The sequence below is a fragment of the Cryptotermes secundus genome, unplaced genomic scaffold, assembly GCF_002891405.2.
Source record: "Cryptotermes secundus unplaced genomic scaffold, Csec_1.0 scaffold465, whole genome shotgun sequence".
Lineage (NCBI taxonomy): Eukaryota > Metazoa > Arthropoda > Insecta > Blattodea > Kalotermitidae > Cryptotermes > Cryptotermes secundus.
Genome location: NW_019738964.1, coordinates 2004297 through 2028198, shown reverse-complemented (window position 1 = coordinate 2028198; position 23902 = coordinate 2004297). Strand labels below are relative to the sequence as shown.

The 23902-nt window shown below is 40.0% G+C and overlaps 3 protein-coding genes across 7 annotated transcripts in view; 2 read left to right on the top strand and 1 right to left on the bottom strand.

Annotated features, from left to right (window-relative positions):
- LOC111871476 (mastermind-like protein 2) overlaps positions 1 to 4075 on the top strand; it is a 35406-nt gene extending 31331 nt beyond the window's left edge. For both annotated transcript variants that reach the window (XM_023864630.2, XM_033754275.1), the window contains exon 3: positions 1279 to 4075. In XM_023864630.2, the coding sequence (XP_023720398.1) occupies positions 1279 to 1741 (463 nt within the window). In that variant the 3' untranslated portion in view covers positions 1742 to 4075. The remainder of the gene's footprint in view (positions 1 to 1278) is intronic.
- Positions 4076 to 5532: 1457 nt separating this feature from the next.
- LOC111871483 (multidrug resistance-associated protein 4-like) lies at positions 5533 to 11236 on the bottom strand. Its single transcript, XM_033754277.1, has 2 exons — positions 6759 to 11236; positions 5533 to 6422 (listed from the first exon to the last, which is right to left on the bottom strand). Exon 1 carries the CDS (start codon positions 11135 to 11137, stop codon positions 7163 to 7165), a length of 3975 nt encoding a protein of 1324 aa, XP_033610168.1. The 5' UTR covers positions 11138 to 11236; the 3' UTR covers positions 5533 to 6422; positions 6759 to 7162.
- Positions 11237 to 13914: 2678 nt separating this feature from the next.
- LOC111871466 (oxysterol-binding protein-related protein 9) overlaps positions 13915 to 23902 on the top strand; it is a 103322-nt gene continuing 93334 nt past the window's right edge. For 3 of the 4 annotated variants that reach the window (XR_002844025.2, XM_023864614.2, XM_023864613.2), the window contains exons 1-2: positions 13915 to 14165; positions 21497 to 21697. Coding sequence is in view for 3 of the 4 variants with exons in the window: in XM_023864614.2 (XP_023720382.1) it covers positions 14058 to 14165; positions 21497 to 21697 (309 nt within the window). In the remaining variant the exon portion in view is untranslated. The other variant, XM_033754269.1, reaches the window with a different exon arrangement.

Sequence of the window (23902 nt, the reverse complement as noted above, 5' to 3'; positions counted from 1 at the left end):
TAATAATAATAATAATAATAATAATAATAATAATAATAATAATATACTTCAAAGTAGGCTTTTATCGACCGCCTCTGTGGTCTAGTGGTCAGAGTTCCTGGCTACAGATCCAAACGTCCGGGTTCGATTCCCGGTGCTACATGATTTTATGAGAAGTACTGGGTCTGGAACGTGGTCCACTCAGTCTCTTGAGGATAAATGAACTATTTCAAGGAAATAGCGGCTACGGTCTAGAAAACCGAAACGGCCGTGGGAATTCGTTGCGCTGATCACGCGACACTTTCTCTCAGCTAAAGTTGGCACTAACTTCGATCCTGGGTCTGGTCAAGTGGGATTCGCGGTGGACAAAGTGGCGCCGGGGCGGGTTTTTTCCGAGTACTTCGGTATCCCGTGCCAATCTTCATTCCACCAAATTGTCCATCATCATAATCACCCGGGGCAGGGTACAATAGGCCGCCGTGCCGAGTGGACCCAGTTTAACTCCACCCCCCGCTAAGTGAATTAATTAATTAAACTTCGCAGACAAGCGGAGGTCGCTCGGTCGGTATATTTCGCTTGCGGACTCAAGCCACGGAGTTTCTTTTGTAGGCTTTTATCGGCTTGTTCCATCCTAAAAACTATCTTTTTATCGTGTTCTCAGTCGTGCAACATTTCGTAGTCCATCTGCTGGTAATTCTTAACTTTTTGGGCGAGTGTTGAAAGATTCATTCTAAAGATATAATTATGCCACTTGTGTTCGTTCTTCAAAAGCGTGTATTCGTAATGCATTGGATATTGTCTCATTGCGTACATTGTAAGTGTAAGTGTATATCCAGAGACGCTTCTTGAAAGGCACACTTCCGCTGTTTCAGTTTTCCTCCTTTCAGAGTCAAGTTTTCGCTTCCAAACATAAGCATTAGAGCTACTTATAAAATTTAATCTGTGTGTCCTCCACTCATTCTTCACGTCTCCATTTCATTCTCTGAATTGTGGCTTTCTAAGGGGTGATTTTACAAAACTTCTGAAGGAATTCGTCTTCCCCCTCCAGCTAATGTACAACCAATCGCAACCACCTTCATTTAACTACCCAAACAATACTGGGTGGCCTGTATAAACCACTATGTGCCTCATTACATGACATCATAAATTTCCTTAATCCCTCTTGGGTTCGTTATTTGTCTGATCACTTTCTTTTTATTGTTAAGTGTATTGTGTTAAGTGATAAGTAACTTATTGTTAAGTATATTGTTAATATACGTATTTCAAGTGTGATTCTCTTTCTCAATTCCATTTCAACAGATCGACGAATGGGAGTAACAGCAAGGAAATCTTCATGTATGATGTCGCAACACAGAAGGTAAGCAAGCTTCGTGGAGAACTTAGCTCTGCCTTCGTGGAAGTGGCAGAATCAAATGCCAACAGCCAAGAACTGGACAGTGTTGCCGCTCCTTCAGATATTATGGAACAATGGGAACAGGGTCCGTTTGAAGTTGAAGCAGGAGAAGAACCCTCAGCCGTTGCTTCAGAAATATTTGAAGACAGGGTTTTACCAGGTCAAGTAGCTGACATCTCTTCATCTGCTTCGGAACAAGACCTCAAACACGACGAAATCGAGGAGGAAAAGAAGAGTTCATTTCAAGACTATTTGGTAATGTCGGCCTCAGAGCCAGATCTTGAAACAAAAGATGACAAGGCAAGCAACACGATATTAGTATCTTCTGGATACAGCAAAACAAGTGATTTTACAGGTTCCGGGGTTTGATGTTTATGATGACCGACAAGACGAACAATTATGACGATATTTGGATAAAGAATGGGGTTATTCACGGATTTAAAAATATTATTTTAAGTCAGTGAATAACAGAAGGAATGAAAATAGTTACTAGGCCTATTCTTATGCCTACGAAAAAATGGAGACGGTGTGTAATTTTTCAGTGTCAGTATACAAGTACATACACTTGACGACAATGTCCAACTGTTCACTGTTTAAAGTCATGAATATGCGTCGGCGTTTACACACTTGCGTTGAAATAAATGTACGTATGAATTCATTCTTGCTGTGTTAATATCTGGTACTAGCTTTATACAATAACCACGAACTTTGATGGAACTGATGTTGCAAGTCTAAAACTGATTTTTATATTGATCGAAGTTGCCTTCAAATAATTTATTTAAGAGCTCTCCCGAAAGGAAACAAATGCCCAATGAAATCCGCTTTGTCTTCTCGATGAAATTTTGTTGTAGCTACAAGAATTAAAAATTTATGGGGCGACGCTTGTACACATGATACTTATAATTCAGCTGTCTCCAAGAAAAATTATAGCATATCCGTTAAATATGTCATTTAATAATAATTATGAAAATAATCGCTCGTTTTCTCTGATAACGCGAAAGAAAATCCAAATATAGGCCACTCTGCTGCTAAGACGCAGAGGATCTGCTACTTAGTTACTGTGCTGTAAATGATTGAGCCCAAATCCGAATATCAACTGGAGCTGTATAAGTGCAATAAACCTCACGAAAACTCTTGTAGCTGGACTTTATAAATCCAGTCCACCAACAGAACATTTTATACCTAAGGTCTATATGTATTTCCCGCATAGTGGATGAGTTACGCAGCGCTACAATGGAATTATATGGAATGCAGGTCGGAATGTGGAGAATTATTTGTATGCGATGTAGATTCGATTCTGGGTCAGTGCAACATATAAACCCCGAGATGCTGGGTACTCACGTGGTTGTCGGACCGGCTGACAGGCAGGCTACTGATGTTTCCTGAACAAATCCGGTGCGGCAACATACGTGAAAATCCGTAATAGGAACTCCTTTACTGAAAGTTACGGAAACTAAAACCTCATTCCTTACTCGTAACGTAGAACACAATTTCATTTGAATTAAACTAAAGATTTTGATTGATGTTAATTCGGTAAGATTTTATGTATGTAAAAATATTTTACAGAGATAAGCAGTTAAATTCACATGGGAGAAATTAATTAAGGTAATTCAGTCGGTGTGATGAGGGTCTACAGTCTGGACGGCTGAGCAAGAGCAGATTTTTCTTTCTCTAGGGCGTCAAGACCGACTCTGGAGATCACCCAGTCTCCCATATAAATGGGTATCAGTGGCTCTTTCCACGGGTCTTAAGAGGCCGGGGAGTGAAGCTGACCACTCATTTCTATCTAGTACCAAGATTAAGGATGCCTGGATGCCCCCATACATCATCATGGTCTGGTTTTTAATTAACTAAGAACAAAGAAATCTTTGCCTCCTACGAGTAAGACCAGACAGGAAAAATAGGGCCGCTAGTGTGACAGAAGTTACTCCTTTCTTGGTTTATTTAACGATGTTTTGTCGGTTACACTGGTTGTAGACCTCTAGCGTCAAATTGGAGGATTACTAATTTTGGCTTCCACAGTGGCTCAGTTGGGTCTTTGCACCGTGTGGAAGTGTGGAGTGTTGCAGAAGTTTTGGAGATGCATTCTACCTCCATCTATAACGTGTACGCCCACAACGTTGTAATACTGCCCATTCCACACAGTGCAAAACCCATAATTAAGATTAAAATAAAAAGTTATGGGATAAGTAATAATTTTTTGTAATGATCGTTGTAATTCCTGGAGAGAATCGTGCGAAATCGTCTGATAATTTGTGTACCTTCAAGTAGTATACTAAAAACAAAATGGCAACCCATTGCACTCCATGTTTCGAATTGTAACCTACTTCCAATATTCTATAATATCTAATCTTTGGATGGCGTTTCTATTCTCTATTTTATAAAATCCATTGGATTGAAGAAATATTGTTTTTCAGAGTGACGTAATGTTCACTGTACAGTGTGTAAGTATGTGTGATTTTGTACTTTTCTTAAGTTTTCTACGAGTAAAAGTTTTTGTTACGAAACAAATAATTTCTCATATTTATAACAACCGTATGAATATATCCCATTTTGTCCTGTCCAGTATATATTTTATTTCAATTAGCGAAATGAAACCCGAGAATTAGCACATCCTGACTCATTCATTCATTCATCAGTAATCTGTCAGACGTCAGGTCCACAGTCTCTTCCAAAACAGCTCCTCCACCCGATGCGATCCAGAGCCCTCTCCCTCAAATAAAAACATCCTCCGTCCCCAAAGTCATCCAGCATCTTCTTACGTCTTCTTCCTCGTCTTCTGGTTCGCATACATGGTGTCTCTGTTTTTGGAAAGAGACTATCCAGGAAAAGGGGATAATGTGGTAGTCTTTCCATTTGCTTTCCACATCGCAGTACAACAGCCGTTCAAACCACTCTGGTCACGTCTGTTCCTATACGAACTTGAATCATTTCGAGTATCATTTGCTCTCTGCTTCAAGTCATTGCTGATGGCGCTGCTTCCGGCATTCCTGACTCATATGTGTTTATAATTAGCGAGAAGTTACAGGTATATCTGAGTTAGACACGAATTCCTTATACAGTGCGTACAATCAAGTGCGCGCCGCGGCTGCAATTTGCCGTGAGTCACAACTCCTCCCCGTGACTGCATCCGTTCTGCGGTGGTATGACTCACGGCAAATTGCAGCCGCGGCGCGCACTTGATTGTACGCACTGTATTTAAATTTATTTCACGTAAATATGTTGGGCGCTGGTGTGGGACGTAATTTCAAGCTGAAGAACCCCACAAAAATGATACTTTTCTTTCAAGCGTTAATTAAAGTAAAGTAATTAAAGCATAATTCAGACAAATGTATTGGTTTCTCAAGTCTGCTGCATGCTCAGTTACAGCTACAATTGTGAAACAAATGGTTTCTCACCATAACCTGGTGCTTCCAAGAATCGAAAGCAATATTGTAATACAAACTGTGATCTTCTAGTTGTGATACCATATTGTCTGGTGGGTTATTTTCAATATTTAAAATGAATTTGCTTCATCTATCTTCTTCAGAGAATAACTAAAGATGCAGACAGCTAGTTCCCCTTAAATGTTGCCAACTCTGTACCAGACTATATGGTGTCACACTTCAGACTACAGTTTGAAAGTAACAGTGTTAGCCTCTGTTTTTCAAAGTTGTATAGATCTACATAATATAAAGGCTGGATGCATGGGTGTATTCTCTATCCATACATTGTTTTTCTTTTTTTGGCGAAGTCAAATCGTGTAATTTTTATTCAATTATTTCTTGGGGTGATGAGTTAACAGACCAAAATCATGCCATTTATTGTAATTGCAGAATAATTAAGATATCTAGGCAGAAAGAGAAATAAATAAGAAAAAGAGTGAGTAGTGTAAAGGAAGTGGAGTCACGTGCTGCAGAGGTTAACGAGTCAGTCATTGTTTCGGATACAGGTTGTAACAGGTTATCAATGCTTATCACAAATTGGGCCATACATGTGTTATGGAGGTAAGGCGTTCTTACCACTCAGATTTTCAGTGTTCAGTATCTTGAATCATGTGTGCAGGAATTCACTACCAAATTCAGAACACTCATAGGATGATTCAGGAGAGGAAGGTGCAAGTTGGGAATATAATACTTATTTACAACAGAAAACAACTTACCATATAATTTTTATCTCTTCTTTTATTAAAAATAATTAACCTGCTTCGTCGTGGCAGCATTTATTGTGACATTTGGCGCTAATTCTAAACTGCCGCAAAAATTAATTGTAATACAAATTCACAAATATTGCCACAGGAACTATGTCATTATGGCCAAAAGCCTTAGTCATGTCAATAACAAATCTTTGTTGTAGCTCTTGAAATATGGGTTTAGAACTAAAAATAGAACATTAGGACATGCCTGGTATTCTGTATATTTGCATGACCAGCATAAATGGCCTCATCCTTATATCGGTTATAGAACCTCAATTAGCAATTAAAGCACTTATAAGAGAAAATATGTGGTCTTGCATTATATGAAATTACCTGTAATTACTTCTGTACTTTATATTTAGCAAATCATACTTTTATCCATGTGGCCACAACTGGACTTGTCACCCTTACCCTCCATCATCAATTCTTTTTAAAATGTAAGCCAAAATATGCTTTTAAAGTATATTACAGAAAACCCCTGGTTCTATTGCCAGGATTCTTTATTTTTATCATCGAAATTTTGTGTGAGGATTGAAGAAACCCCCAGTAAGCTGGTAATTGTAGCAAGTACTCCTGCCACATGAATATCACATGAGATTTGAAACTTTCACTGCCGAAATTATTCAGATTATGGTTTTCTGGGGTCATATACAATGGTGACAGGTACCAACGTTTAGGAGGCACTTGCTGCCTCCATCTTTATGGCAGACTTCCAAAGAAAACGTGGGGACTGCACCCTCTCCAAAACTTTAGGCCCTATCTACCAGAAAACCGCATTCTGAACGAGTAAGGCATCTTCCCTTGTAACAACCAGCTCTTTTGTATTGACATACTCGTGTTAGATTTGACGTTCACATAACTGTGATGTAACGCCGTCTAGTCCGATAAAGAAGAAAGCAGTCTTCTGGGATTTGGCACCGTGTATATGTGGTGTTAACCGACGTTTCGGAGGAACGTATCGCCCCCATCTTCAGGGTAGAAGAAAAAGTATAATAAATCTGCAAGCGACCACACCGTGAGAAACGGTAAAGCAGTGTGCTTTATCGTTTCTCACGGTGTGATCGCTTGCAGATTTATTATACTTTTTCTTCTACCCTGAAGATGGGGGCGATACGTTCCTCCGAAACGTCGGTTAACACCACATATACACGGTGCCAAATCCCAGAAGACTGCTTTCTTCATAGTCACCGCCGTGAAAGCCTCAAATCTTACATAGTCCGGTAAAAGTTCACTAGCGTTTCGGGAACTTCTGCCGGATTAACGTTGTCACATCCCAGAAGTCTATACTCTTCAACACACTCGTTCTACGTTTCTCTACATAACGCATCTGCAGTTAATTACAAGAGGATTTCAGCCAGTATTTTCGTTGGAAGCGACCGTTTGTGAAGTTTGAGTTCGGGTTTGTTTGTCGGTATTACTGAAGTAATACGCTACAGTAATATAATAGCACTACGCTTCGTCACTGTCTCACTGTTTCATCAGTCTTCAAAAGAGAAAATATCCTTGCATTCTGCAAGTAACTTCATAAATAATTTAAAACTCACTGGTTGTATGATTCCATTGCTGACCTCTCTTTGTATATAAATATAGTTATTTCCATAAAAGTGTGCTGTGCATCAAGTCTCTTTCTTTTTAGTGTGGTAGCACTCTTCTGCTATTCGAGATAGTTGCTCAGCCATTATGTGTCCCGTCTCTTGAACCATGCTATAGAAGTGGCCTTCTTCGTTCTGTAGGAGGATATGGGGATGGTCGAATTCCACCATAGTTCCAAATGCCATGACCAGAACCTTGTCAGAGTCCATGATGGTGTTGAGGCGGTGAGCCACAGTCAGCACTGTACAGTCAGCGAATTTAGTGCGAATAGTTCTCTGGATCAGTGAGTCGGTTTGTGGATCCACATTCGCCGTCGCTTCGTCCAACATGAGGATTTTGTTACTGCGGAGGATGGCTCGAGCCAGACACACTAGTTGTCTCTGACCGACGCTAAAATTACTGCCACGTTCTGCTACATGCATGTCCAGTCCGAGAGGGTCGTTTATCGAATCCTTCAACTCTACATCATCAAGTGCTCGCCATAACATATAATCAGGATACATGTCAAAAGGATCGATATTTCGACGGAGAGTCCCTGAGAAGAGAACTGGGTCCTGTGGAATAATGGATATGTGTTTACGCAATTGGTGAAGACCTACCGTTGCCGTATCGAGCCCGTCAATCCTGATAGTACCCTCTACATTTGCGAGACGGAAGAGCGCGGCTATTAGCGAAGACTTTCCTGCACCCGTTCTTCCAACGACTCCCACTTTTTCCTTGGACTGAATAGTGATGTTGAGATTTTTTATTGCAGAAGGCTCGCCACTTTCTCCGTACCGTAGGTACAACTTCTCGAATTCTATTCTCCCTTCAGAAGGCCATCCTCTGGGGATGTTTGTACCCTGAGGTGTTTCAAGGAGGGGTTCTTCTGGAATGTATTTATAGCTAACAACACGTTCAACCGACATCATCTGATTTGCCACTTCAGCCGACTGACGCATTCCCCACTGCATCATGCCTACCAGAGCCAAAGACTGAGTGATCGCGAGCCCCACGTTACCACCAAGTGTGTCCTCAACTAACAGGAAACTGAAGGTGACTAGAGCTATGAAAATAAGGCACATAAGATCCAAAGAGAACCCGAAGGCCTGGCTAGTAGTAATGAACATGTACCACGCAGATGAGTGCAAATCTTGATGTCTGTCGAACTCGCTGCGCAAAATATTCTGTGCGCCATAAGCTCTGATCGTAGTCAGACCTTGCAGAGTGGCGTTTAGATGTGTGAAGACCGGACTCTTTGTGATACCTTCAAGACGTTTCACATTCTTGGAAGTTTTCAAATAGATTTTACGGATGAACCAGAAAAACAAGCCCATGACGACAATCAGAATTAAAAAAAATAGATTAACAGAAACTGCAACTACTAAACTACCTGCCATCATCAAAATTATTTGAGAAGCGTCCATAATTGCTTTGGGCAGAAGTTCGTCAACTGAACCCATATCCTTTGAAAACCTGTTCATGATTCTACCTGAAGGGTTAGTATCAAAAAACCGCATACTGGTATGGATAATGCTGCTGAACATTGAATTGTGAAGAATGGAGGAACAGCGCATGCAGAACGTATAGAAAATGAAAGAACGGGTGATAGTGATGATAAAAAGTGTCGTCACGATGCCTGTGTATATATATAGGTAAGTGTACGTACTAAGCATTTCTTGCAAACTGCTATGATGTTCACGTCCAAATGTTGAATTATCACCCATTGTGTGTGTCACCAAAGAAATTTCTCTCTCGTAAAGTGTTCGAAGTTCCTCTTGTGTTACCCAGTAAGCCATCCACCAATCTACGGCACTTGCAGCAGTTTGTGCAAGTAAAAACATAACTCCAATAACAGACACCACACACATATTTGCACCAGATCGGAAATACTCAATATACACAGAGTGCTTTAACGTTCCTTTTGTTGAAGCCTCGACATTGACTGGCGCTTCTGTTTCTTCATTGTCCTTCTCTCTTACTGTTTTATTCGACGATTTGCTCCTGATTGACGCTCGTGATATCTGCCTCAGCAAATTACTTATTGGCCCACCCACCATTCGTTCTGACTCCGGTTTATCTTCAACAGCAAGATCAGCGGATTCGTCCAAACCCAGGAGCTGAGCGAAGTCCACTTGGCTCCCCAGTAACTCTTGAAAAGAACCCTGCACTTCAATAGCACCATCGTTGATAATGACGATATGATTAGCGTCTCGCAGATACTGAAGCTGATGAGTGACCAATATACGAGTTTTATTTGCCAGATATGAAGTGATACAGTCGTTGAACAGATGTTTCCCCACGTGCGTATCTACAGCGGAGAGTGGGTCGTCTAACAGGTAAACGTCAGCTTCGTTGTATATTGCTCTGGCAAGATTGATCCGTGCCTTCTGTCCTCCGGACAAAGAAGACCCTCTCTCGCCTACGAAAGTGAGGTCGCCGTATGGAAACTGTTTGAAATCTCTCTCCAGTGCACAAACACGAATTACTTCGTTATATCGTTTGCTGTCAAAAGTACGTCCGAACACAATGTTTTGTCGGATAGTAGACGCAAATACCCAAGGTTCCTGACATGCGTAAGATATCTTACCGTTTATATTAATAAAGCCACTAGATAACGTTAGCTCACCTAGAATTGTCTGTAATAGCGAACTTTTCCCCGAGCCAACCTGCCCAATGATTGCTATCAGTTCCCCGCGCTTAACTCGAAGATCTATACACTTTAGTGTATCATCCTTAACACTGGCGATCCACTTAGCTGTGATATGTTTCAGAATTACACCGTCTTTACCATTCTCTCGTGTGATTGCGTTATGTCCTTCCGAGTTGTTTTCTTGAAATTCTTCTAACATCAGAAACTCCTCTAAACGCTTGATTGACACTAAAGTTTCGGCGATCTCGGCCACGCCACGCACAAACTGCATTGACATGCTGAAAGCCAATGCTGTGAAATACGCCTGGAACACGAACACTTTGTCTGCTGATAACTTGTTTCCAAACAGTACCATTGCGGCCAAAGTCCCGAACATGGCTATGCGGGTTGTCGTAATTTGAAAAGTCATGAATAAACCGCGGATATATGATGTCTTTATTACCTCTTTGAGCTCTGATTTGCGAGCGAGGCTCACCATTTTAGCGAAAGGTTTTTCCCATACATACATCTTGATCACTTGAATGCCAGAAATAATTTCGTCCATCAGCCTCACTCTTTCATCTGTCCTAATTGCCGTCCGCTCTCGATAGATGGACGTCAGTCTTCCTGTGTAGGATTGCAATGGAACGATTAGAAAGACAATGCCTATACCAATAAGGCCAGAGTATCCGGCGTTCACGAACAGAAAATAAGTAATGATGACCGCTGACAATGGGGCAGTCCACATAGCATGCAAAAATATGGATACCATGTCGAAGCGACTGACATCATTAGATAGCAGATTGACGACTTTTCCAGCAGCAGTTTCCCCAAGGGCAGTGCGACTTAGGCGTAGAGATTTCCTATAGATGAGAGAGCAGCACGCCGCTCGAACCCTCATACCGATATGAAACGCTCCGACAGTGAAATGGTTGAACATTAACATGCTAAGCATCGTGAGGAGAACTATTGCGCCTGCAAACAGATATGCATCTTCTTTCCTAGTGTCACTCTCTGGCTTGAAATATCCTAAAAACCAGCCCAAAATTATTGGTTGAATAAGTCGGATTCCAAGATCGTTAACCGCGTGGAAAATGCCAAGTTTCGTGTATTCCCACGGAAACGTCAATGCGAGTGCTTTCAGCAGACTCGGTTTCTTCTTTCCGGACTGACGAGTAAATTTTAACTGTCTTTCCCATTGCGTCTCTAACTTGTCACCCAGGTATTCAGAAGCATCTGTCTTCAGAGGGTTATATAGATCTTCCTCCACAAGTTCCTTGCGATAGCCCTTCTTGAACAAGGGAACAGTCCACCAAAACAGAAGCACTGAAATTGGATTAGCTTCCTCTCTGGGATTAGGGTTGTTCCTTTTTCTACCCGTGTCCATGATTCTATGTCCTTTTCAGGTGCACACGACTCCGCGCACTTCTAACTAGATAACGATTATTATAATGAAACTCTCTATATGTTGCATTGTTTTTTAACCTCCCGGAATATAAGTTAAACTGAGAAGCAAGACCGCTTGGTCAGGTTATAAAAAGATTTCATTATCAGGACAATAAACGACAGAACATTTCATGAGCAGCTTTCATATGTTTAACGTATTAAAGAACAATAGTGCCATAAACATCGAATGACTTGCACAAAAATAAGAAAATATACAGACACATCCAAGCTTCATCTAAGTACTGATAAAATGCAGATACATTGGCGCAACTCTGCCTTCTTCAATGACGAATGATGTAATCAGCTTCCCTCTCTCACTAGATTGTGACCATAGACATGACAAGTGTCCTTATTCGCGGCTAAATTTATTATTTTGTACACAAAATGATTTTGAAAGTCAGCGTTATATTCTAAAACGACGTCTTTGTATTTAATGGAACATAAACCTATGTACTGTATAAGAACAATTATATTTTCTTGTAAGTACAGTATTTTCAAATTGCAGGTTTACTTGTTTGACCTCTTTTGTGGCCTAGTGGTCAGAGTTCTTGCCTACAGATCCAGAAGCCCGGGTTCGATTCCCGGCGCTACCAGATTTTCCGAGAAGTAATGTGTCTGGAACGGGGTCCACTCAACCTCGTGAGGATAATAGAGGAGCTATTTCAACGAAATAGCTGCTCCGGTCTAGAAAACCGAGATTAACGGCCGTGGGGTTCCGTTGCGCTGACCACGTGACATCCTCTATCCGCTAAAGTTGACACTAACTTCGCCGACAAGCGGCGGTCACTCGGTCGGTATAGTTCGCTTGCGGACTAAAGGTCACGGAGTTTGTTCGGTGTGTTTGTTTATCTTACCGTGCTCTTACTTGTTTTACTCGTTAATTTAATGAAACAGCCAGAACGTCAATTGTCAGCGATCAAGGGCCAGTGGTGTTCTCTGCCAGCTGTTGTTCCAGTAGTCTCTGATATGTCTCTAATAGCTGCAGAAGACACATTAAAAATATGGATCGGACTACAGCGATATAAGATGTTAACTACAAACAATCACAGGATTTGATTTTAATGCTGTTAATGTTGTAGGATGAACCATAAGTTCTTTAATGCCGTTGAATCAACTGCAGCTGTTATTTGGCGACAATCAGAGTGAAGAGATTGCAAAGAAAGCCTCTGTGGATATATCAAGGTACTGTCCTAGAAGTTGCTAAGAACGACTGAAGAGAGTTATGAAAATCGTCGGTCGGAATAGTCGGTATCCCGCCCGATTTCCTGAAAACGTACCTCCAGAATACAAGTCAGAAGCTTTATGTCCTTCCCCTTAAGCCAACTTGGTCTGCATTAATGTTGTTACTACTACTGCAGCAAGTATTGCTACAGCTGCTTCTACTACTACCAGCAGGAAAGTTAATTAATGATATAATCACATCAGCTATTAAATTATGTTGTTATTGGTACACCATGTCGTAGTGATTGAACTTCGTATGGATGAGAGACAGTCTTTGATTCATCCCAAAATTTCTTCGAAGGACTTCCATTTTATGTCTTCTTTGCACAAAGTGGAGATTGTGCCCTTCTGTCTCTTAGTTCATGTTTTCAATCTTCTAAATTATTAATCATAAGTCTCGTATAACTGCTTTAAAAATTGTCCAGCAGATTTAATTGTGTCTGGTATCGGTCACCTGCTTTACAAGAAGCTTAATGTAATATAAAATGCAGATATCATTAAGGCATGCACTTTTTATTTGATTTTTTTCCCCCATACATTTAACATTTAAGCAACCACAAACAAAGATACTGACAGTAGGTGGTTTTTAGCACATTTCCTCTCTTGCCAAGTACTGGAACTATTGACGTTCACTTTTCTCTTCTTCCATTGTTGGAGAAAATGAATAGTTATATAAATTCTTTAAATAGTACTTTATTTTTGCATTTGTAGTGACTTTTGTTGATAATATAATGAAGAATACTGCAATGCATTATGCAAATAATTCTCAGAATTTAAATGCAAATTCTTATAAATGGTGATAGAATACAGCAAGTAAAAGACATATAAGGTCATAGAAGTAAAGAACTTCAGCCTACATAACAGAGCCATTCTATAAAAGATGTACATGGAGATTACACAAGTAGTGATATCAAAAATACTTAAGTTTTAATTGTCTTGCTTCAAGATGTGCATTATAGATAATGGGGCATTAAAGATCAGTGCGTTGTATGCAATTGCAAGGTATCATTTGGAATACAAGTGTTCCAAATTGGAGTAGGCCTTTCCAATCTTTGCTTTTCCTCTCGTGAAGTACACATTTCAGTGGTATTCTTAGCGACAACTGTACTTTTTTCGAAGCGTTCACTTCCATCACTCTTATTTCCCGCCGAATAATTTTGTACACGGTGAACAAGACCGAATTGTGTTCAGGAGGTTCCCATTTCGAAACTCAGCCTGACATCTGTTAACTTGATGGGCTATTCCTGATTTTGTTCATTCTGTCCAGTCAGTCGCCTTGAAATAGATCACATTAACTTCTCAGCAAATCTCATAACTCATTGCCACAATATTCCTCACATATCTCATTCGATGTTTTAAATCCAGCAGGAGATCGCTGTCAAGAAGTTAACAAAAATAAAACATTTGTATATTCAAAATAAGCGCCATTTCACATTACGCTCATGGTTCGGTAGATGGCTCTAGTGCACGCTGGTCGTAAATGTGACCAATGAATGCGACAGTCCGCAATCCGAAATTCCTTTTACAAGTGTGTGCAGGCTCTGTTAGGTCGGCAGCTTAAGTGAAATATGTGCAAGTACCGGTAGGTACGTCGGTCGGAATCTGCGTTTTAGAAAAATTTGACAAGAGCTGTGATAATAATGGCTTCGATGGAAGGTTCATTGAGCAAATGGACAAATGTTATGAAAGGCTGGCAGTATCGGTGGTTTGTTCTGGATGACAACGCAGGATTGTTGTCATACTATACAGTAAGTAAATGGTCATTTTTTTAAATTTGTATCGTTTGTGGACTACGGCATGATAAGGTTAGGGACGTTATGTAAGTAAGAGTTGTAGAGATATATTTACAGGTGTAATCGATTAATTTTGGTTTATTTTGAAAGACAGATAAATGCATTTGCTATTCATAAGAAGTGTATGGTAACAGCAACTGTCCCGAAGTGACTTTCGAGTTTGCATGTAGTTTGTTGGGACTAATGCGTTTGTGAACGTTTCCCATCGCCCGGTATTCTGAAGGACACTAAAGAACACAGCGTTTTGGAAACTGGAACTNGGGGGGGGGGGGGGGGGTTACACCTACTCATTAGGGGTCCGTTAGAAAGAGCTGATGGCAATCACAGAACAACCTATGACTGCTAAATTGCTGCTGGCCCTCGCCAGCACAGTGATTATTGGTTCCGAGTCATGTTTAACTAATCTGATTAGTCAGCCCAGTTTGAGTTGTTCTCTCATATAATTCCTCCTCCTCAGCAGTTAGCAATTCAGAGAGTTCAGTATGATCTGACAGATTCTGCATGGGTTTCTATGTCATTTTAGTTTTGTTCCATTGTCGTGGGTANTGTAATATATATTCTCAGATTAATTAATATTTTGAAGTATGAAATATTTTTTCGAAATTGAAAAATTGCCAGAAATGTTCTTGGTTGCTTTTCTATAGGGAAGCAATGCTTCCACCACATCCATGTACCCTACGCCCCTGTGCAAATCCCACTTGACCAGGCCCGGGATCGAACCCAGGCTGCTGTGGTGGGAAGCCAGCGACTAACTGCTTGAGCTACGGTGCGGCCTGTTGTCGTAGGTAAATATGCTTTTACAAAATGAAAATCTTCAAATTAGCCTTATGCATCAGGGTTAATATATTTGTTTTTTTGGGGGGTGTGGTTGCTGCTTTAATTTGCACTTCGTTTTCTGTTTGAGGTCTGTAAATGCATTATTTCAATTTTATTGTCTTTTTTTTTTTCTCCCATTGGAAAATCCTGAACTCTATATATAGCTGTAGTTTACTGACATAGGTTGTCCAGTGATTGGGATTAGCTCTTTCTAATGGATGCAAGAGAGTAGATGTCTTTCACCCTCTCATATGAGTATGGAAGGAGATCCAGTTTCTGAAATATTGTGTTCTTTAGAATGCTGGTTATTGTCATACACCATTGTCTGAAGCCTTTAGAATCTACATGTACAGAGTGTTTCTTAACTTTGTTGACAAGTACATGGTGACCGGCTCATCACTTGCTGCGAGATGCATATGAATTTTTCCAATGAGTTAGCTTGCCTCATGTCCAGTAAAGTTTGGAATGAAAGAAAGTAATTAACTTGTGGCCCACTTGCTGGCATTGTGTTTCACTGTGAGAAGTGCAGTTCATGTGTGGGAGTTTATGGTTTGCCAGCAGTAGGCAGCAGTTATCAGCTCCATCAGCCATTTGTTCTCAGTTACAGGTAGTGAGCAGTGTGGTACATGAGGGGATGGTTTACTTTAGAGCAGTTTATATTTCTGTATGACGTGTGTGAAATCTGCTGGAAAGTGTCAGAACAAATTTGATGTAAATTTTGTGATGAAACAGTTCTTAGCAGACAAGCAATTCACAGTTTGGTGAATGAACTTACATTAGATCAGTGGCTCTCTTAATTGACAAGAAACAAAATCATAAGCTCTGAGTGCTTACTGAGGAGAAGCTAGATGACATAGGAGCCAGACATAAACATACACCTAGAAAATCACTGAAACATCTAACTCAAGAGACTGGAGTGTCAAAGTCTAGTGCAAGAATGACATCACAATTGCTGAAGCTCAGACCCCATAAATCAACAGTAATCCACACACTCCTTGCAGCTGCGTGATCCAGCTAGCAGAGTTTTCATTTTTGCAGTTGGTTTCTACTGTCTGTTGCTGAAGTAGAGATCGATCTGCAAATGACATTCTTTCCTGATGAAGTGTGGTTTCACTAATGGATACATAAAATAATCACTACTGGAGTTCAGAGAATCCACATCTAACCCACAAACTCCCACTCCATCCACTGAAAGTTGGTGTCTAGTGTGCTGCAAGTGCAAGAAGGATTGTTGGGCCTGTGTTTTTCAACAAAACAATTGTGAAAGATATGTAGAGGTCACTTTCAGGCAGTTCTTTCCAGAGTTAACAGAAGGAGAAGGCCTCTATGGCAAGATTCAGCTACTGCCCGCACTGCATGTATGTCTATGCAGGCTTGTCTGATGTCTAGGGAGGGAACTATCAGCAATGGTATTTGGCCAGCACATTCAACTGATCACAGTCCCTGTGATTTTTTCTTCTGGGTTTGTTTGAAGGACAAGGTTTACAGCTGTAACTCCTGAACAGAAGAAGAGCTGAAAGAAGATATTCATAGGGAAATTGCAAATATTCCTGCAGAACAGCTTCAAAGGGTAAGTCAACCAATTCCACTGGTACAAGGAATGCCAACATTTAACTGCTTATATTATGACCGTTGACACAACAGATAATATGGGAATATCTTCAATAAAGACAATAGGTGTTGGCATAAATCTTATGTGTTTAATATAAACATAACTGTGCCACATGTTTTGACCCTATAATTAGGTCATCAGGCTCTAATGAACATAACTCAGGTGATTAAAATTGGTTATAATATGGATCCATATTCTTGCAACTGATGGCTGCGTCACTAGCGAATATACAGGGTGTTTCACGACTTTAGGGCATAACTGCAGGAGGTGATTTCCTACGTCTTTGTGATCAAAAAAGTTCATATATACATGTGTCCGATTTTGGATCGTTACAGAGTTATGACCGTTTTTTCATTCCCATACATNTGTTCCGTTTATTGTCAGTAATCGTTACCTTCTATTCTGAGTTTAAAACGGTCATAACGCCATAACCGTCCAAAATCGGACACATGTATATATGAACTTTTTTGATCACAAAGACATAGGAAATCACCACCTGCAGTTATGCCCTACAGTCGTGAAACACCCTGTATATTTATGTATGAGGTATGTATCTACAGTTTAGTATACAATTAATATTATGATATGGTTAAAAACATAAAGACAAATGTGACATTAAATTGTGAAAATGGAAATATTAACAATATTAAAAGTATAAATGGCATAAAATTAATTGAATATTGTATTTAAAACACATGTTAGATGCTGTGCTTGGTCACGTGCAATCTTCAGCTGATGTGTGTTGGTATGCTGAAAGGAGAAGGGGGTTATGTTGTATCTCTCTTGTTGTCGTGTAGATCATATATACTGAAATCAAATGTTGTGTGAGTATTATATAGGTTATAGTTTAATATTGTTAAAGATGAGGGGAGGGATATTTACCTGTTGTATAGTATAAAATGTGGTTGTTATTTGTTCCATTTCTCACTGTTATCCTAGGTTATCGTGGAAGCTTAACTGTAATAGAGGATATAATGGGTATAATCACAGCCATCAGTTGCAAGAATATGGATCCATATTATAACCAGTTTTAATCACTTGAGTTATGTTCATGAGTGCCCTATGATGACCTAATTATAGGTTCGAAACATGTAGCGCCGTTATGTATATATTAAACACATAAGATATATTAATTCATCAGTAATCTGTCAGACGACAGGTCCACAGTCTCTTCCAAAACAGTTCCTCCACTTAATGCGATCTAGAGCTTTCTCCCTCAAATGAGAATATCCTCTTCTGTCCCCAAGGTCATCCAGCATCTTCTTATGTCTTCTTCCTCGTCTTCTGGTCACTTCTGTCCGCCCCTCTGTCTTTCCTTCAATAACTTCTTTTAGAAGGCAGTTACTGCGTAAGATATGACCAATCCAATTAGCCTTCCGTTTTCTTATTTCTTGTAGGATATTCCTGTGCTCACTGACTCTAAATAACACTTCTTCATTTCTCACATATAAGATATATACCAACACCTATTGTCTTTATTGAAGATATTCCCATATTATCTGTTGTGTCAATGGTCATAATATAAGCAGTTAAATGCAGACATTTCTCGTACCAGTGGAATAGGTTCTGACTTACCCTTTGAAGCTGTTCTGCAGCAATATTTGCAATTTCCCTATGAATATTTTCTTTCAGCTTTTCTTCTGTTCAGGAGGTACTGCTGTAAACCTTGTCCTTCAAACAAACCCAGAAGAAAGACAAGTAGCTTTCATAATATTCGCTGTCATTATTATCAAAATGTTTCTCATCAGTTGATATAGTTTCATCCAGAACTTATTCTCCACATGTACTGAATTGTGTAGTAACACACATAGCGCTGCCCTAGTTATAAGTCTGTCGTCAGGTCATTGAATTTAGGTTATTCTTGTAAAGCTATAGGAGTTCTGGCATAATCTGAAAACTTTCTTGGGAAATTAGATGGCAACTGGAAATTAGAAAAGTGAAACATTTGGTCTTATTACCTTATCTGTGTGTCTGAGCTATAGTGTTATGTCAGACCTTTTAATATGCATTTAAAAGTTATCAACATTTAGTTTGCCTCTGTTGCATAACTTTTGATATGTTAAAGATTACTTACCTGTTTGTTCTGGAGTTTGGTGTCTGGTTTGTTGAGCTGGTGTACACTCTTTTTTAAATGTCTGAATAATTTCCACTTATCGTTACTTTCACATGAACATTTTGGTTCATGAGATTTAAATCTCTAGTCTTGCCATAAACGAATGCCTGAAGTTCCCAGACAACTCTCCTGCTTTGTTCTTTCATGAAATTCAAATTAGGCTTCACATGAAATTGACATGCTGTGGTGTGTTTGTTAGTTTTGATAAGTTCATCGGCCCTTCATGTTGTAAACCTGGATAACTGATGTTTAATGAATAGTGTGTTCCAGTGGAGCACATATGTTTTGAATACCTCCTTAAGCTTGATGTTCCTGTATTGCAACAGAAAGCACATTTCTCAGACTGGCTATGGGCTGAATGGAGGGGAGGGGTTAGCATTTGAGTTCTGGCAGGGGCAAGATTTTTGTTCCTTATGTGTTGTCCAGACCAGTTCTCAGGCTCACCCACCCTCCTGTCCAATGAGTACTGGGATTTCTTTCCCTGGGAGAAAAGTGGTCATGAAGCTAACCACTCAACTCCAACTAATGCTGAGGTCAAGAGTACGTGGTTCTATACATCCACTCCCCCATATACCTTCATGGTGTAATGCTTAATTAGTTAAGCACAAGGACAACTTTTCTTTTATTTCATTAAATATTCACCACATTGAAAAGTGATTCACATAGAAGTTATAGATCTTGCTAAGATTTATTCTATGTCATATACCCATTTTTCTCCATGATTTTTGCTAACCGTCTTACAGTGCATACACTTTTTCACCTTACTCTTCTCTTTTGCACTACATGTTTCAGCACTAATGTGCCATCTTCAGGTGCGTCTAACTACTGCATTGCTTGCCCTGATGTCTTCATATTAAAATGACTAAAATATATATTCATCATATATAATAATAGATTTTAAATATTAAAACTTTTCAGAATTTGTCATCCTTACGTCGTATCTCAACACGCAAATCACGCGAGTCCTCCTCTGTCGGAGCACTCTTCCTACATTCATGTGTTTATTGTGCTCTTTGTTGTTATATATATCCAGTATTATAACACACGCAGTCACAGAAATAAGACACAACACAGAACACAATACACACATGAATGTAGGAAGAGTGCTCCGACAAGAGGATTGGCTTGATTTGCGTGTTACAGTATTTAAACATACTTCCTAATGATGTAGGATAATCTGTAACAGTAGCTGGAGTATTTTGTGATTTCCACAATAACATACCAGTCTTTGATTTCCAAGACTTTCAAATAGAACGGTTCATATCTCTAAACTTGTTATTCAAATTTCCTGAGGTATAAGAACCTCATCCCTGGCTCTGAAAATCATGACTGTTGGTTCATATCTCTAAACTTGTTATTCAAATTTCCCGAGGTATAAGAACCTCATCCCTGCCTTTGAAAATCATGACTGTCACATGAAATACGGCTGGGTCATGACCAAAGTATATTCAATTCATTGTATTTTGAGTTTGTCACTAACCTAATGATATTGTAACGTGTTTGTTACTGAATACACCATAGAGATCGTTAATTGGTTTATTTAACAACCTATAAGTAACGGCTACAATTAATTATAACACAGTTGCGGGTTTCACACTTTACAAACCATACAACCAAATCTCTTCACACTATCTTCAGTAGTCTTCACGTAGTAATAACGCAGGAGCTATACAAGTCTCCCTGAATTACACACTTTCAAATATAACTGTACTACAGCACTCACTAAGTCTCGAAAGCACACAATAAGTCTTCCGCTCGCTGACTTCTTGGTTATCGCACACTCGCAGGCTACTACCTTGAGAACTGTTGATAACACACTCTCGCTCAACTACTGCTGATCTCTGCGACTGCCACAGTACAACTCGACTTGGCGACGGTTACGTTACAACTCTCTCGCAGCCGCTGTGCAGCTCACTCATATAGCCGCAGTGCTTGCCTGTTGCGTAATGAATGCCACGTCATCCTGTTATGTCACCGCTGTTGACTCGCGTTGCATAGCTACCAGGTTGCGAGGGCTCGGCTCACTTCGGCTCCGCTCGTGACGTCACCGCGGGGAGAGTGGCGGGGTGATGACTCGCCTATTACGCGAGCGCTACGTTACCGCCACGTGCCGCTGGGGAGGTAGGGGTTCTTCGTTGCGCAACAGGTCACACTATAAAGAATTAATCATACATCGAAGGAAAATGCCTCCACTCTGTCAATGTAGAGAGCTTTTAAGGCACAGATTCATTTTTATGTATTATTATTTGTTTAATATCATGGATGTTTGCTTTTACCAACAATCCTTACACAAAATTTGGCCACATGTAAAACTTTTGGTTTCTTACACTTATAGAAGAATGGACATTGAATTTATTTTTAAACTGAGTTATGAAGTGAATATTGATATCCAAAAGAGGACTGCAATTTCATAATATTTCAGCTGGTTCCAAAGTTTTAGTATTGTGGACTACCAGAATAGTTTGAATCCATCTGATGGAATATCTACAAAATATGTAGTCACCTAGTGTGCAGACAATACAGTGTACTCCTGATAATGATCCAGTATAAGGGTCAAAACATCTAGCGTCAATAAAAGCAAATGTTGATACGATAGTGTCTACTTTGTTTTAAATACAGAATATTGTTGTGTAGACTGCGTACTTTTGTATACATTTTATGTACCTTGTTTATAACACACAACAGGACGCATACTACTAAGAATGCAGATTTCATATATAATCGTACATTTTTCCCTTGTTACAGTCAAAGGAGAAAATGATGCGAGGAGTGCGACGGGGCTGTGTTAGGCTGAAAGGTGCTGTCATAGGGATAGATGATGAAGATGACAGTACATTTACTATAACAGTGGATGGAAAAACTTTCCACTTCCAAGCGCGAGGTGCTGATGAACGAGAGAAATGGATTCGTGCGCTTGAAGATACCATTCTGAGACATGCACACAGAGTGAGTTAATATCTTCTGATCATACAGTCCATCATAATATACTGAAGTATGTGTCTGGGAAGTTGCATTTTGGTAAAGTTGTGGGATGTTGTATGTATGAAGAGACAACCACTAGTTGAACTGTCCTATAGGATTTATTGCAGCTGCACAGTATACACAGACAGATAACAACAGTAGTGAACTGCTTGAACACTGAACTAGAATTGTAGAACGGTAGAACTCCCCTTGTAACTCAGTGTGTCTTCCAATGTAGCCTAGAGTCGGACATATAGAAAACGGTTATGTAATAGGTACTGCTGTTGCCAGACACCGTGTTTACAAGTTCCCTAGCAACCGCTGTTTACTCGCCTTTTGCCTAGCAACCGTTGTTTACTCGTTGTTGCTAAGCAATGGCGCTTGCGTTGTCACACTTGCTTGAATGTGGGCAGTTTCCACAAAGTAGTTGTTTTTGTAGGTCTGCAGAACAATGTTTATTTCAAACCCAGCTCATTTTCAAATACTGGGAGCCTAGGTGTCCTAAAATTAAGAAGATTTTTAGTCAGGCACACCGAAGCTGTCCCTGATATATCCCTTCACACAAAACTACACTTTTAACAACAGATTCTTGGAAGAACTATCACCTAATTTCCTTTCACCATAATATGAATATTTCATATGATAAGTAGAAAGGTAGGACAGATGGATCGATGGATGGATGGGTGGACGGACAGATAGATGAACAGACAGATAGATATATACGTGGCGCAATCCAGAAGTTCCCGAAATATATTATTAAAAACTATAATGTCTTACCTGGATCTTATTCTGCACCATCACCTTCAAAGTAGTCCCCTTGGGAGTGCATACACCGATCTCAGCGTTTCTGCCGCTTTTGAAATGCATCCTGGAAGTCTTTCTTTGTTAGGGTGTTTAGTACCGTCTGCATCTTCGCTTGAATTTCCTCAACTGTATCAAATCTTCGCCCCTTCAGCTTGATTTTCATCTTGGGGAAGAGAAAGAAGTCGCATGGAGCTAAGTCTGGCGAGTACTGTGGTTGGGGAACAACTGCCATCTTGTTTTTAGCCAAAAATTCCTGCGCAATGTAAGCTGTATGCAGTCGTGCGTTGTCTTGGTGGAGTACCCATTCATTTGTGTGCCACTTCTCTGGACGTTTTCTCCTCCAGTCCTCCCTCAGATGCCTTAGAACATTGCGATAGAACTCTTTACTGACTGTCTGACCAGGAGGGATGAACTGCTTATGAACAATCCCGTCAATATAAAAAAAAAAACAGAACAACATGGACTTAATGTTTCTCATGACTTGTCGAGCTTTTTTTGGCCGAGGTGAAGAAGTGCTCTTCCATTGCGATGATTGCTGCTTACTTTCAAGGTCGTAGCCATAAACCCAACTTTCATCACCAATGACAACCTTCGAAAGAAAGTTTGGATCATCTTGAAGCTGTTGTTCGAGTTCCCTGCAGACTTCCGTGTGATGCTGCTTCTGTTCATTTTGCAACAGTTGTGGCACAAACTTTGCTACAATCCTCCACATGTTGACATGTACCATAACTTAGTCCCAAGGTATTACAGAGGTCTTGGATGGTCAGTCTATGATCTTGTAGAATCAGATTCCTAACTTTCGCAACATTTTCTGGTGTGGTGCCAGTTGACGGCCGTTCCGAATGCTTGTCATCATCAGTCGACGTTTGGCCATTTTTGAAATGCAAACAGACAACACACAGAGTTCATATGAAGAGGTTCAGTCTCAAGAAATTAAATGAGGTAGAGGGTAAAGAGCAGTATTGTGTTGATATCTCACATAGGTTTGTGGCTTTGGAAAACTTGGAAACTGAGGTGAATGTTAATAAAGCTTGGGAAACTATTAGAGAGAATATAAAAATGTCTGCCAAAGAGAGTCTAGGTTATTATGAATCGAAGAAGCATAAGCCATGCTTCGATGAAGGATGCTCAAAATTATTAGATCAAAGAAAGCAGAAATCCATACAGCTGAGCCATTAGTACCTGATCCTAGCCCTTTTGAGGTTGAAAGTGCTATTGAAAAATTGAAACGGTATATATCACCAGATAGTGGTCAAATTCTGGCAGAACTTATTCAAGCAGGAGGTGAAATATTACATTCTAAGATCCACAATCTAATTACTTATATTTGGCATAAGGAAAAATTTCCTGATTAGTGGAAGGAGTCTATTATTGTACCAGTTCACA

What these genes read in the sequence shown, in the direction of transcription:
- LOC111871483 (XM_033754277.1), bottom strand. Translation starts at nt 11,137, where the DNA reads ATGGACACGGGTAGAAAAAGGAACAACCCTAATCCCAGAGAGGAAGCT.